Raw genomic sequence first — 16,022 nt, forward strand, 5'->3', positions numbered from 1 at the left:
AAATTGCGAACACCACAAATGGTCGAATGTTCAAACTGGCGAAAATCCCGAATGGCGTTCGGTCCCGTTTCGGAAAGTCTCGGTGAGTCTCGTTTCGCCAGGGATCTGGATGAAGCAGACGGTCGAATATCAAATAGAAAAGCACAAATAGCTACAATCACAATACAATACATACAAATATAATAATGCATATGTATAATCCGAATACGAATCAACAAAAGGTTATTATATTTAGTATCTTTCTGAATATTTTATCATAATTATCGTCCTCTATTACAGCTACCGGCTAAGTTAACAGTTGACGTCTATCAAATCAAGTTTTGTTTATAAATAACCGACGAAAGAAGAATTCAAAAGATTTTGAAGTTTTTGGGGTGCACTCATTTAACATTTCTTGGGGTAGCCTAGCCTACTTTACAAATACGGTGAGGAAATACTTTAAAATCTACGGCATCGTGGACCTGGCTTCTGGACTCGCAGCCCTAATAGCTCCACCAAATCTTTTGTTGTTGCATTAGTGTAGCAGAAAATACTTGTACTGATTATTTTCTTTTCTGGTGTAAAACTGTTCGAATGATTGAAATGAAACAAAAATTTAAAGTACAACCATTTTGATAATTAATCCCAAAACATAGTAACTACGCCATAATTTTCTTACATCCACATTTTCTTATATTTGATGTACAATCCACAGTGCCTTCTCCAAGTAAACGCCTATAAGAATAACATTTTGTATTTTTATGACAAATGTAACCTCTGCCTTTATACACCACCTTACTGTGTAATGTACTACACATTTCTACAAATATTTTAATATTTTTAATACCAATCACTTCTTTACCTTGTCGCGAGTCTACTGATATGCTCTTTCCGTCTCCTTTCTCTCTTACATATGGTTGCAACTCCTGCCTTCTATTTGGTCCTTCAAGTGTTCATGATTATGTTGTCCCTTCCTTAAGATGTATACACAATTCTCTTCAACTTTTCCTGATGCTTGATATTTTGTTTCTGTGCTTCTGAGATATTTATTAACCTTTAACAACCACCCTCCCGCCCGAACCCGAACGCAATTGATGAATTTATTATTGCTGCCATATAATCAGCGTTGATCGGACCCAAAATATGCCCCCACACCATATATTGATTGGTAGCCCTGAATTTTTATTTCACGAGTTGGTCTAGGATTATTTATAGACCACTATCGCGTATTTTCTTGTAGTGAACGAACTTTCATCAGTTCATAAAATGTTTTTCAAAAAAATATTCTCATTATGTCTATTTCAAAAATTTAAACAATACTGCATCCTCTTTTGACATTGTTCGGCACTTAGTTCTTAGTCCGAGAAATACCTGTCACTTCATATACTCTAGTAATAGAGGAAACTGGACGTGTTTCATAGAATCCTAATATGTTTGCCTTATTTTCTTCATTTGAAGTATAATGTTTCCGGTATACCATTTGAGAATTTAATATTATACCGTTTTCTGCAAATTTCTTTGGTAGCCTTGGAAAAATCTGTTTTGCGGTCCTTTCACGGATGCTAAATTCGCGAAAAATCATTTTAATAATAATGACGTTTACTCATATGTCAAACATAAACATGTTTTAATTTGTCAGTCACGGCACTCTTTGAAAATAACAATTTCCTATTTTTGCCGATTTGTCAAAAATCAGGGGACTAAAATATAAAGTATGTTACATCATTGTAATCGGAATAAGATATTCAATTGAACACATAGTAATATACAGAGTGTTCCATTAAAAAATATATGATGTGCGCTTTTAATGTCAGAAAATTAATAGTGTTTTGTATTATACGTTACTTGCAAAAAAAAATTGGCTTCTAAACCTACGTTTTGTTTTTTTGTTTACAATGATATCTCTAAAAACAAAAAAATTGCAGCCATTATTAAGATATATTGAACCCACGGGCAGCTCTAAGCGGGGCAGAAACGATATTTCGTTGCTTACTTTTTTTAAAAATCGCTAATAGTACTTCTCTCTTCCCTCTATTTTGTTCAATTGTTCATTTTTCACAGACATATCCAACAAAAAAAAATGATCAAAATCGAAAAAGATTTTACAAGGGTGTACAGTTTCTAAGCTGTATACAATAAATTCATAGGAAATCATTTAAACAACAAAATCACGAGGTGCGACGTGAAAGTGGTAAATCTGACAACGTTGCCGTTGGAATTTTCGAATTCTGCATATTGAATTGGCGATTTAATGAACTCCGTCGAATTGACGAAACAAAATCTGGCCGGCTTCGACAGCCAACGCAAACAAAACGCCGGCAACTGATAACGCAAAGATGCGCGCGTGTGTGACTGGCGATATTTTCGGCGCAAAAAAAAATTGTATTTCGCTCGGCGAATGCCGATAACGTCGCACGTTTTGCAATGGCGGACGCGAATTATCTTTGCAGCGGTGTCAACGCCTCCTAGATGATCGCGGGCAGCGTTTCGCGGTGACATAACGTGCGACGATCACGTAAGCCGAGCATGCCGACCGGCGGAGTGACGTTCGCCGCCATTTTCGTACGGGGCGTTGCCGTAGTTACGAAAATATCGTTAGTTCGCCGTAAAAAAAATGTTTTCAAAGAAAATTCCAGAGACTACGGTAATGCTAAACTTATGTGCATAGAAATCGACTTTAATTTATTTTTTTAGAGACTATTTTTCAGTAAAAAAAATGCTGTTTGCAAGAAAATTTAATATGCTTTGACACGGGTTTAAATTGATTAAAATTTATTTCTGATTTTTGGGTTTAGCATAGTAAAACAATGTTTATTATGAATAGCTTCTAGGAAATATATATATAGAAAAGTCAAAAATTAACAGTGGGTCGATTACCATGCACGCAAGTTTATTTACAACGCGTTGTTTATAACTCGAACCTAATCATCATTTTGGCTTCTTTAGCCTTCTGGCTGTGTACACTATGTCCAACGAAAGTTGATTTTTTTAGTTTTTAAAATACAAATAATTTGAAGTTTTGGTTAGCACTCCTGAAATGAAATGTCGGAAAGGCAAAACGCGCATCCGATATAGATTTTTACGTGGAATCCAATGGCTTAGTCAGGATTTTTAAAATGGTTTCGTTTCCTTGAAAAAAAAAAGGTTTTTGAATGGACCACCCTATAACGGTATGGGGTTATCTGTATAAATGACTTCACAAAAATATATATTTTTTAATTTAATTAAATTGCGATACGCAGAGAAGAGGTTTTTATTTTTTAATGAGAAACCCGGTTATTTTGAACACCCTGTAGCATCTAATTAAAATTCCGTTGCGCATATCTTTTACATCATCTTCGAATAACACTTATTTGCAAGTGTAAAAATTAGTATTTTTTTAGAAAAATTAAAATATTGCAAAAACTATTAGGTATCCGTGGTACCGTTGTTAATAAAAAAAAAGGTAAAGTCTGTTCATAGATATAAGAAAGTGACTAACTGATACGAATTAAGGAAAGACCCGGGCAAGCTGTAAGAATGAAATATGGCCGAACAAGTCCGTACTTTGCTTATAATTTAATTATTTGGGGTTTTGTTAGGAAATATACAAAACAATATTTATTTGTTTATTTATGTATTTATGTTTAAATCTAAAATAAAATTACAAATTATTTTTATTACCTACTTAAATTACTTAAAATTATTCACATAATATATCAGTATCACTATCGGTATCATCGCCTGTTCTAATTATTATTTGTTCTATATTATGTGCAAAATGAATATACAATTGTTCTGCGGTTTCTATATGTCTAACAGAATTTGCCCAACTTTGTGGAGGGATGTTAAAAACTTCGATTTCTATAAGTTTGAGGACATTGGAGTTAACATATTCAATGGGATTAAATATACAGTGGTAAGGTGGAAGCCTTAGAACTGCATGTCCTAGATTTTTGCATAATTATCACAGACGTGTTCCTTTTGTACGTTAAAGCTTTGTAGAACCTCAATTAATTGCTTTTGGATTGTTGCTTTTGTGTCACATGAGGAAGGTGTTTTAGTCAACTGTCTACTGTGACAACTTCCATTGTCCATTACAATGGCGCTATTAGGAGGAATGTTTGGAACTAGTTTGTTTTTAAACAACTTTCAAATAAAACAGCGGTGGTGTCTTCATAGTAATCCAGAGAAGAATCTTCAATACTTTTCCCAGATAGAGAAAGTCCATTTAGTTATTCTTTTACCTCTTTACACTTATCAGTTGAGTCAACCCAACCCTTTTCCGGGATATCATAAGTGTCGAACCAGGTTTTATCCAAGTAAATAATTGGCCTTTGTTGTTCTCTGTAAATACGAATTTTTTCTAGATATTCCAGTCGCCATTTCCGAATTCTAAAGGATTGCATTAAAACTTGCCTTTCGTCAATATTTTTAAATCTGAAACCCGTGTGTTGAATACACTTCCATAAGGTAGTTCTGCCACATTTAACACCGGTTTCATCTTTTTCAAGCCTCCTAATTAAGATATCTAATGTAGGCACGCTTTGTTCCTCGTATAACTAAAAAATTTTACTGTTTATCGCTGGTTTTCGGACTTCAGTCGCGGTCGTAGTTTTCTTAAGGATGAATATTGTGCAGGTCGTCCAAAATCGAAATTGCTGACGTTTCGCCAATCATCCTGTTGGCTTCTTCAGAGCTTGACAGTTTCAGTCAGTTTTTCATCTTTTTCAAGCCTCCTAATTAAGATATCGAATGTAGGCACGCTTTGTTCCTCGTATAACTGGTAAATTTTACGCCGTATTATATCTTGATCATTTTCATCTACACTCGAGAAAATATCAGCATCACTTATTTTTTTCCCCGCTGACAAAAGGGATCATTCACAATTTTCCATACAGTTGATGTTGGAATTTTCGTCAATGTGGCCGTTTCTTCTAAAGATGCTTGCTTGCTGGCGCCACGTTCAATGAGAGTCAAATAAACATTGTTTATAACTTCCTTAGTCTCAATAGAATAGTGTTTTCTACATTTGGGCGCGACCATCTCCTGAGATACACTAGACTCTCACATATTTTGCATAATCCGTACACGATTCAACACACGCTGTATTACACACGAAATAAGAATGATTACTAATAAACTTAAACTAAGTAGTATACCAAACCAAAGAACATTAAACACAGGTAGGTATAAAATTATTTTCTATTACGGACCACAATTTTACCCGAATTTAAATTCCGAAACTTTAGGTAATAATCTTGTTGCATTGTATGTTAATGACCACGCTTGGATAATCCCATTTAAAAGCAATTGGTCACTTTCTTATATGAACAGACCATAACGCCTTTTTGAGCCACATTCTATACTTTAAAATCATTTTAAATGGAGCAACTCAACAATCTTTACCACCTTTGTAGCACTACTACTACTACTACATGAATAGCAGATTATTAAATTCGATCGCACATATAAATAACTTTCATTGTAGAAAAAGAAAAAAATTATTAATCGTTATCACTATTATCTTCCGCGTTCTTGTGTATGCGTTTTTTTTCAGTGTATATTTTCTTATCGGCACCAATTTGCCGACCACCTTTCGACACTACGGCGAATGTTGTCCGCATTTTTAATATCGCCGAGTTGTCGCAAACACTTTTCTAAAAAAACGTAAAATTCAATTCATTCATTCTAGTCAATTGTGTTCTAAACTCTTGCTAATAACACTTGTTAGTTTTCCAATAAGCTTCAAATTAATCGAAATACCAAGGAAAAATGGACAGCCTGTACAGCGTATCCAAAGACTCAGTGACGCCGTCATTGTTCTTAAACCCACAATTTCTTTTATTCAAACGAAATTAATTTTTGTTATGTACAACAAAACAGCTGTTTCAAGCCGTAGAATATTAAAAAATGGGACACACGGTACAAATCGAACGTCAGGAGTGAAAAATCTGCGACGATGTCTCGACCGATACCGTCTTTTTACGTACTCTAAATTTAGCCGACGATATTTTTGATATCGTCTGTTAAACGAGTGCCCACTTGTCGATAACAAATGCGCGTTAGCAAATAATATTGATGCCCCGTGTTAAAAAAGTTTTCAATATTACAATGTATCTAAAAACCCAAAATAACTACGACGTTTCTGTTTGTGTCACCATTCGTTTCACGAAAAAGCGGCCTTGACTAGCAAAAGCTACAACGTTCATTTTTTAACCAAAAATTGAAAATTTCGAAAATTGCACAGAAAAAAGAAACTCATTATTTTTAAAATTACGGAGATTAATTGGAAATGCAAATAACAAGTCTAATTTATTTAAAAATCCACGAGTTTGGTTTATATAACGGAATTTTCGAGTTTTGGAAGAAAACTGACCACGCCACTGGACCCCAAGTAAAAAACTCTATCCAGAATAGTTTTTACCTTCTCGACAAGTTAACGCGCAACCCAAGTACGAAAGATGGCAAGGTGCCAAGTTTTCAATATCACCCTGTAACTAAAAACCCAAGATAATTACGACGTTTCTGTTCATGCCGTCGTTCGTTTCATAAAAAAGTAGCATTGGCTAGCAAAAGCTACAATACGCTAGCTTTATTACTAAGGGAGATACAACGTGAAATGGTCAAAAATGGAATACAACTTACAGGGTGGACAAACCAACGAGAAGATTGTATCCCCAAAACCGCGAATTGTATAGATTTGCGGCAAAGAAATCCATAAACAAAGTTTACATACATACATAAGAGAATAACATAATCCTTGTAAAAGTCTGCATTTTTTCGGTTGATCATCAAATCATCGAAAAAGGTAGAAGGGAGCTTGAAATGCCTACGACATTGGTTTCGCTCGACGTATTTGATCAAAACAGGTCTCGTTTCAAAGAGGAAAAGACGCTCGTTCGCGGGAAAACAAAGTCGACAAACTGAGTTGCACCGTTGCCGCTAGAGGGCGCCGAAATTGCAAACGATTATTTCAACAGAAACGGAAAGTCGATCAAATTTGCGAGGACAAACCTCGGGAGCTTTTTTTACATTTAAACATTTCTGCGTTCGAGCATGACTAAGGTAAAAAACGTCGAAACTTTTCATTTTCGTTGTAAAAAGATTATCGAATCTTCAAGGCACCAGCGGCGTACCGAAGGACAATTAAATCGGACGAAAAGTAGTCAATTTGTAATCATATACTTGTGACGCGCTGTATATCGCAAACGAATCGAGTTAGGACGCACGTTTACGGGAAAAACGACCCCATTATCGGCCAGTGAAGTTTTCGCACCGAATTTCGAAAATTGAAAAAACGCGTTTTTCAAAAAGTACTTGTTTTCCGTATTTTCCCGTGATCTCACCTCTCATTTCCATTATCGTCCGGTTCCAGGGAGGGGGCGGGAGAAAAAGTATCCACTTCGCGCACTATAGTCCGCCCCTGCGGGGTTGTCGCATCGTCCGCGCGCCCTGATTTCCGGAAAAAGAAAAGATAAAAAAAAAATACTAAAAAAAATATATACCGCCGCGCCGCGCACAATGTATACGACGTACGCACACGAAATTGCACTTGTGTGTGTATTTTTGCGGGCCCGTCTATTTCTGGCAACCAGGAAAAAATTCGAACGGCGAAGCGCGACTGAGCGCGGCGTTGCCAAACTTACGACGTCGCGCGATATTTTCTCGGTGATCTACGAGAAGTTGCGACTGCTTGGGGGGGGGCGCCTTAACTTCAGCACCCTTTTATAATTATCATACAGGGTATAAGCAGAAATATACCAAAAAAAAAATTATATGCTAAAAATGAACCCTTAAGTCGTAACACTTATTTCGCAATAAATAGTGTGTGAAGTCACACAGCAGGAAAGCGCGCTTCACATTACGAGTATAACTATTCAGTTTCAAGCATTTCTTATCGATTCCCCACAAAATTTGCGTCTTTGGTTTCGGTTTTTAGGTGTTTAATGTTCAATTTTTGCATTTTTTTGGTACCGTTACTTTTTGTAGGGGTTCAACTGTGAAAAATCCAGATGAAATTTCCCTTCGGGTACCGTAAGGTAAAAACCGACGAATAAAACAGTTAAAAGCACGCAGAAAGGGCGTAGGGGACTATGCACCGAAGAGCGCAAACTTTCACGTGTGAAGATGATTTCAATTTCAAGTATAAATTCCTAAATATAAATAATTAACGTACAATTTATCTTGTATTATACTTGCTCCAGAAATATAGTACTTTTACAACCGACACCGTGATTAACTTTACCTACTGTTTATTAGTCCAAAACCGCAGTCCCTTATAGAACACCCTGCCGAGTAAACCCTTACCTGTTACCATTCCAGGACCGTCCTAGGAATTTATCTACTATCTATATAAGTATATCTTCAATCTTTTTCGCTGAGCAATTCTTGAAACATGTACATAAAAAAAATAGTACAAAACAATTTGTTGTTGTTTGTAAAGTAATAAAAATCAAAATTTATCTGTATTCTTATGACGTACCTTTAAATATCGCGAATATAATCTATATTCTTAAAAAATACTGTTATTGTTTACAAATCGAAGAACTATGTAGAAGACACAAAAATACAAGAAGAAGAATGTTGTTAATCGACAGGCACACAAGACAAATAGGGTAAAAGTTCGAGAATCAAGTACATAAATACGTATATACGAACATATTGCAATTTAGATTAAACTCTTATGAATCCACCCAATCACCCAATATTAAGATAAACGCTTCTACTTATTCGAAAATAACCCGCAGCCTCAGTACTTAGTCAAATTTAAAATGGAAAATCCTTTTTTATAAAGACCAACACAAAAAGGCCAACATAAAAATGCTATTCCATATAAAAGTAAAACACAACTCTTTAAAAAATAAGACAAATAACATACTTTATGCTTCTGCGTTTTCGATGTATACTTTGAACAAAAATACTAATTTTCTCCCCTTTTTGATCCACATCCACTTCCCTATATATCTGCGTGTACAAAAACCAAAAGTGCTGAAAGTTCGTTCTACCGACTCCAAGGAAGCAGTTGCACACAGGAATTGTTTTTATTATTTCACCCGAAAATTTGTTCGTTTCTTCGGGTGTTAACTAGTGTTTTTGCTTTTGAGGGTTCCGCACGGAAGCAAAGCAGTGCGGTACTCTTGGGAGTTAACGTTAATCTTCTAAAAAATATGTGCGTTTCAATGAAAATTATGGTCACAGGGATAGTACTAGTCCTAGTGAAGCGAGTGAAGAACTTTCCAATGAAAAGGAAAATACATTTAATAGTATATGTTTATAAGCTTATTATGTATTCCATTTGCTTGAAAAATACTGTAAAATATATTCTATGCATATATTTTTGGTATAAAATAAAATAGAACTAGAAGTACATTTGTTTGCTTCGTAGATGACTTTGGGACAAATTCGCATACAATAACAATAAATAACATTAATATTTAAATAATTCAGCTCATAATGGGCAGTAACGTGAAGTTTAAATTTAATTTAACCACAAATTGGTCAACTTTGAACTTAAATTAAATTTTCGTATTCAATTCAATTACCGAAGTTTTTAAATTAAATGTTTAATTAAATCGATGTATTTGAACTAATTCGAATGTGTTTGGTGATGGAAATCCCCAGGACCCGCGAAATCGCGGCGAACGCCGGCAACGTCGCGCGTCCTAATACTGCGGGCTGCCAAAATTTGGCGTTAGAGGGGCCGGCGCGGGGTGGAGCGGCGGAGGGGGGCTCCGGGGCCCCCGAAATTCGCGTAGGACCACATTCTGATTACGTAAGCCGCGGTGCACGTCGCATGGCGCATATCAAGCCGCAAGGTTATCACGACGGCCGCGTTGCCGCCTTCTCCTTTTTTTCCCTAGCGGCGGGGAACGCGCGTTAATTTCGTTTTTTGTTTGGACGCGACCTTGAATCAATGCGTTTTAGAGATATGGCGGCAAAAAACAAAACAACACCGGGGCAAGGGCGGCTAATGGTATCCTAATAATAAAATCTTTTATTTGCAGCGTGAGCGTAATTCGTTCTCCGTTTGTCTTTGTTCTTTTACGCTGAAAAATTAGTAACTATAACACCCTGTATAGTAGATACTAAAATTCAAAAAAAATTGTTCTCAACTACTTATTTTCTAGCTTATTTTTATTTATTAATATTATTATTATTTTATTATTTATTAGCTGCCCATGCCTTTAGGAAAATGTTCTCGATTTTTCGTAAATTTTAAAAGCTCGCAGTTGAATTATTATCGCAGCACTTAGAGTTACATTAAATTTTGCTGACCAACATAGAATTTGTTTTTAAGCTAACAAACTTAATATGCAAATTCTTTCGAAAATTTCTCATACTTTTTTATTTATGAAAATTTTGGATTTTGGTAGAAACATTATTAGGGGGTTTTTAGCCAAATGGAGTGGGGTACTCAGATTTTTTTCACAGCTCTCAGTTTTCTCATAAATGAATAAATAAAATCAAAAAATTCATGTCTTCTTTTTTGATTTTTTAATAAATGCTGGTGCCGAATCGTATACCGGAATGATGCAGGGTGACTCGACATGGAGCAACCAAGAAGACTCAACTCTCTTGTCTTTTTTAATAAGGTTATTGTATCGAATCATCAGAATCAGAATCAGAATTAGAGGTCTGATAACCCCGCCACAGCACTCTTCCACATTGTTTAGAAGAAGCTTCTTCTCCAACGTGTACAGACTGTACAATGGGCTTCCCCCAACACAAAAAAAATCAAACATACAAAGATTTAAAAAGAAGAAACCACTGCCTAGTGAAAGATAGATTCCAGTTCCGCGATCTAATTACTCCTTCTTAATCCAGTAACTGACGATTAGTATTTAAAAGAAAATTGAGCTTTATACATCGCAACTATGGTTGAAGCTGTTTTTACAAATTTACAAAATCTAAAAATTAAACTTTTTAATTCACTCGAAAAAAAAAATCTCTCCTCTGTGTTATTATGCTCTTTAGTTTGTAAGTTAGGTAAGATTTAGGGGCAAGTACTTGAACAGTTTAATTACCTCCCAGCTCCTTTTTGAATTACGTTGTAAATATTGTTTTGATATGTGTTTATTTACCTTTGAAGATGCAAAAAAAATATTGTTGTTAGTATTATTATTATTATTATTATTATCATCATCATCGTCATCGTTATCATGATTACTATTATTGTTATTACTATTATTATTATTATTATTATTATTATTATTATTATTATTATCATTATGCTTCCACGCGCGCCGCTGCGCTGCACCAACCTTCCACGAGAAACTGCCGAAGAAGAGGTTATTGAATCTAGCCGAACGCTTCCTAGTTTTGGTCCGCCAAGGGCGTCGCGACTTGGCAACGTCGCAAAGCGAAAACAAAAATCTACCGTCACGACGACGGCGACACTGCAACCGAGATACGCTTTTTGGTTATTCGGTAGTCGGGGGACAATAGACGGAAACCCAACAATCGAGAATTTAATTTCTTATAGAGGATGTCCAAGTATAATGAATTTATACTTTGACACCCACCTACAGGCTTAAATTGAGAGATAACAAAAAAGTGTAACATTATCTTGTGCAAATGCCAGAAAAAACAAACGACGATCGCAAGCTGTCAAAATGAGAGCAACAACATTTTTTTGTAATGGAATACCGTATATATTATTGTCTTGGATCTTTGTTTCCTGATTTTAAAAACATATAGTTTATCATTGGCATTTTTTCAGATGTTTCAGTTTAAAAATAATTACATTCGATTTCTGGACAAATGGTCAAGTCTGCCTTGGTTAGTTAGATGGTTGGTTAGTTTCTTTGTTGTTCTACTAACTAATCAAAACTAATGATCTGCAGCGCAAGTTAAGATATTTCAAAAATTCAATATAATAAAATTATATGATTCAGACGGACATAATGTTGCTAGAAGAGTTCCTTATCCCTTGTTGGACCAAGAAATATTATTTACAGATGAAGCAAACTTTACCACCAGAAATTTCCACAATAACCGTATTTAGACCGATGAAAACGTCCATGCAGTTGTAGAATTTAAACATCAAGCGTAAGTGTTTGCGATGAAATTGTTGGAAATTACTTAATTTGGTCTTTTTCCCTGCCAGAAAGGGTAAATGGCCATAATTATCATATTTAATTAGGAACATAATGTGGTTTAGTTAATATATAAATCACATAATTAATAATCCGCTCGGTCCCCAGATTTAAAAAGTTTGGATGAGGAAAAGAGCTGAAGCGTGTATCCCTCAAGGTGAAGAACACTTTCAACAACTAGTTTCTATGTTGAACTTTTTTTTTTAAAAGGTTGGTATTAATTTATTGACAGACAATTTTGAAAGATATTTGACTTTTTGACAATTTTTGACAATTAACTAAAATATTATTTGTCCATAGACAGTCAGCGGCTTGCCACTTTTTTATGAGTCGCACGGATATTGCGATAACCATGCAGAGAAGAGGTAATAATTTAAATTTCTTTAAAAATGATTGGAGATTGTGAGAATAATTATCATTAAAAAAATCTTTACCACCCTGTAGCTCATATGTTGATAAGATGTTTTCATTTTAAAATGGACTCAAAGATCGCCCAATTATCGCTATTCGATCAGAAAACACTCTGTATAAGCTGATGGGGAGTAGAATCGGAAGTTTTGTAAAAAGTAAGAAATCACGGTGCAGGTTTTTTTGGCGTCGCAGGAAAGCGGATCGTGTTTCACCGCACGTTTAAGGGGTAGCAGGATTATTACGTTCATTCTCAAAGAACCGGTTTCTCGAGTTCACCGGATTATCGCACTGCAGATGGCGAACCGGATCGGGGAACCCTGCGACCCTCCCGACACTTCGCAGGAATATCGACGGCAACCCCTTTCTCACAAGCACCCCACCCGAGTTGCTGAATTAAAAAGCAAATGAAAGAAAACCTGTAAGCTATTTTCGTGTATACCTAGACCAGAAATATAGTGCTTTTACATCCGACCCCGTGATTAACTTTGCCTACTGTTTATTACTCCAAAACGTTATAGAACACCCTGCCGTGCAGAACCTTACCCGTAATAATTCCAGGACCGTCTTAGGAACACTAACAAGAGGGATATAAGTATGCAATTCTTGAAACATATAAAAATTAGTACAAAGCAACAATTTATTACGTTTGTTACGTTGTTAGCGATATGTTTTCTATGGCCGCCAAGAGTCACGTATGGTGAGTCAGGGCGGACGAGCGGCATGTGGTTCCGGCTACGCAAGAACGAACGGCAGTACGACATAGACCGAAAAGCAGAAATGCAATGTTGTAATAGAACAGGTTCAATAGAACAGTGCTTTGGTTTTGGGGAGAGTTTTATTCAGGGTTGCAACCCTTACGCCACCCCTTAAGTTAACATCAGAAGTGGGATAGTTCCGTGTCCAGTGTTGCAAAAGCAATACGAATTAGTGTGAAAATAGCGGCAGACAATTTCACACACGGTGCCGCGCTGAATCTTACAACAGATTCGAACGGAGGTAATGTGTCACCTAGTGTCGAGTCTATTTCTGAACTTTCGAAATGGACAGTGCAGTGGCAAAACCTTTAATTAATTTCCGCCGAACTTGGGAAAATTTTTGTGCTGATCTCATCACTGCGTTTCCTGATAAAGAAACACGTTTGGCTCGCGCATTTAAAGCTGCCACCATGCGAAGTCGTGATTTTGATTCTCTATGTGATTATGGCAATCAGAAACTCCGTAGTATATACAGGTTTTATGAAAAATTGCCCTGGGACAATGTTTTAAGTATGGTTGAATATGGGTTAGATCACGCAGAAGTACGTACCTCGCTCCATTTACAACTACCGCAATCTGATCGTGAGGTTTTGACATTACTAAGCGAATATGATGCAAGACGAAGTGTCAAACGTGTTTTGGAAATCGATGATCTGCCTAAAAGAAAATTCCGTTTCGCAGAAAAACAAGATGTAAGCCATGAGAAATCCAAGAAGATTTTAAAAGGATCATGTTTTAAATGTGGCCTCCAAGGACACCATCGTGATACTTGTCACAATAAACACGAGGCATCAAACGTAGTTCGAGAAGAGGCTCCAGGTACATCCAATGTCCCACCTTGCAACAATTGTAAGAAAATTGGCCACGATGAAAGTGATTGTTGGTATAAGAATGGGATACCCAAAAAGACATTTTTATTAAAAAAATAACGCCATTTCAACGCAAGACCAAGACCAGCGACGTTATTGTTCGAAAATAGTGCGCTCTCGATGCGATAATCAAAACAGACGATAGGGTCCGTGCTTTCTCGGGATTTGGGACCCAAATTGTTTATGCTATTGGTGTTTGTAATTTAATCACTGTTATGCCGACGTTAAGTTTGGATATTACTTATGCGGTCGTACCAGATATTATTACGCCAGGGAACACCGACCTAGTTATTGGATGGGATGTCATCAGTCGACCTTGTTTACAAATCGAAAAAAAAAACAATTTTGGGCTCGAATTGTACCATAACCTGCTCAATATTTCGAACGTAATGACTTTAAAAAGTGTGGATAGGGTTGTGATTAATCAACCGACTTTACGAATAGCAAGTCTTTTATTACAAAAATAAATCTCCCGACCAGATTATGACTGGTGAAATGATAATAAACTTAAAGGACACTAATCCAGTGGCGTATCGACCTCGTAGGTTGGCATATCAAGAAAGACTTCAAGTTAATGACCTTCTAAGGGCTGGTATAATTCGTGAAAGTCGCTCAGAATATGCAAGCCCGATAGTATCAAAAAAGAATGGTGAAGTTTTAATGTGCGTGGACCTACGTGATATCAACAAGAGAGTCGTCAGAGAAAGATACCCGGCGCCGCATATTCAAGATCAGATCAATGCTCTCTGCCATGCAAAATACTTCACTACACTAGATATGAAATCCGCCTTCTGTTAAATGCAAGTTGAAGAAGGATCAAAACACATCACAGTTGGTACACCAGAATAAAAACTGGCGTTTCAATAAGCATTGAGGAGGCAATGCAGAACCTGGAAGATTAGTTTATCCACTTGCTAGCCACTAACGCGTTTGCTTTGAACTATGAAAACAACTTTGACTTTGACGTACTTCCTGCCATAGAAGAAGTCCGAGGTTGCTGGTTAATCAGCAGCTCCTATAAGACACGTCACCGAGAGATAACTTTGTTGATCCAGACAAAGCCGTTGCAGAGACTATAGGGCCTTGTGGCTGTTGAAGTTGCTCACTTAGCCGGCGGAGGAAAATTGAAACCGAAACAAAGAGGACCATTTAATGTACGTGCAGTACTACCTAATGACCGACAAGAACAGGGACGGCGGACTACTGTAGCTGCTCACGAACAACTGCGTGCATGGCCGCCTACGGATTCACAAAAAGTCGGTAACGTACGATTATTTACTTTTTGATTGCTTATTTAAAGTTTAAAAAAAAGTGACAAAAATAATGGCAATCCCATTATTGAAAAAAAAATCATGTTACAATAGCAACCCCGTTGTCTGATTGTAATGAGTTAAACTTTAAATAGTAACATTTACAAAAATTCTGTTGTTGGTTTCTAAAATTTTAGAAATAGCGCGAGGACGCTCGAGGGGCATATGGTTCCGGCTACGCAAACGCTTTCTGAAAATATTGAATTCAATTCCTTTACTTTTCATATCTACAAGAAGATTAGGAATTCGGTAAGCGTTTGTTGGCTAACATTCCGGACAGCGTTCACATATCTGTCGTAAGCTATTAGGTATGTGGAAAATTGACTATCTACAATTTTGTTCAAGAGATTGTTCTTGAAAATTTCACTTAAACAAGGTCGCAAGCAAGAAATTTAGTCTTAAGACAGTCAAAAGAAGAACTACACCATCCAATCAATAAAGAGCTCTCTAAATCAATGCACTTAAATAGTAGAATGTTTTCGAATAAATTTTTGCAGAGTCTTTCAATTCTTGAACATCGGGCCAAATAACAAAAGTGTCATCAGCGAAGCGTTTTCACAATTTTGGTTTTAGATGGAAGATGTGGAGGGCTTTCTTCTCAAATGCGCGATGACTGGTGAT

General features: G+C 36.4%; 1 protein-coding gene across 2 annotated transcripts in view; it reads right to left on the reverse strand.

Annotated features, from left to right (window-relative positions):
- Nucleotides 1–16,022, reverse strand: part of LOC132696575 (zinc finger protein chinmo-like) — a 64,033-nt gene that overhangs the window by 26,597 nt on the left and 21,414 nt on the right. The window contains exon 1 of one of the 2 annotated variants that reach the window (XM_060661473.1): nt 7,308–7,485. The exons of the other annotated variant lie outside the window; for it this stretch is intronic. Within the exon in view, the coding sequence (XP_060517456.1) occupies nt 7,308–7,320 (13 nt within the window). The 5' untranslated portion in view covers nt 7,321–7,485. Of the gene's footprint in view, nt 1–7,307; nt 7,486–16,022 lie in introns of those variants that run through there. 2 annotated transcript variants of the gene reach the window in all.

Source organism: Cylas formicarius, unplaced genomic scaffold (assembly GCF_029955315.1).
Source record: "Cylas formicarius isolate icCylForm1 unplaced genomic scaffold, icCylForm1.1 PGA_scaffold_1__22_contigs__length_36826433, whole genome shotgun sequence".
Lineage (NCBI taxonomy): Eukaryota > Metazoa > Arthropoda > Insecta > Coleoptera > Brentidae > Cylas > Cylas formicarius.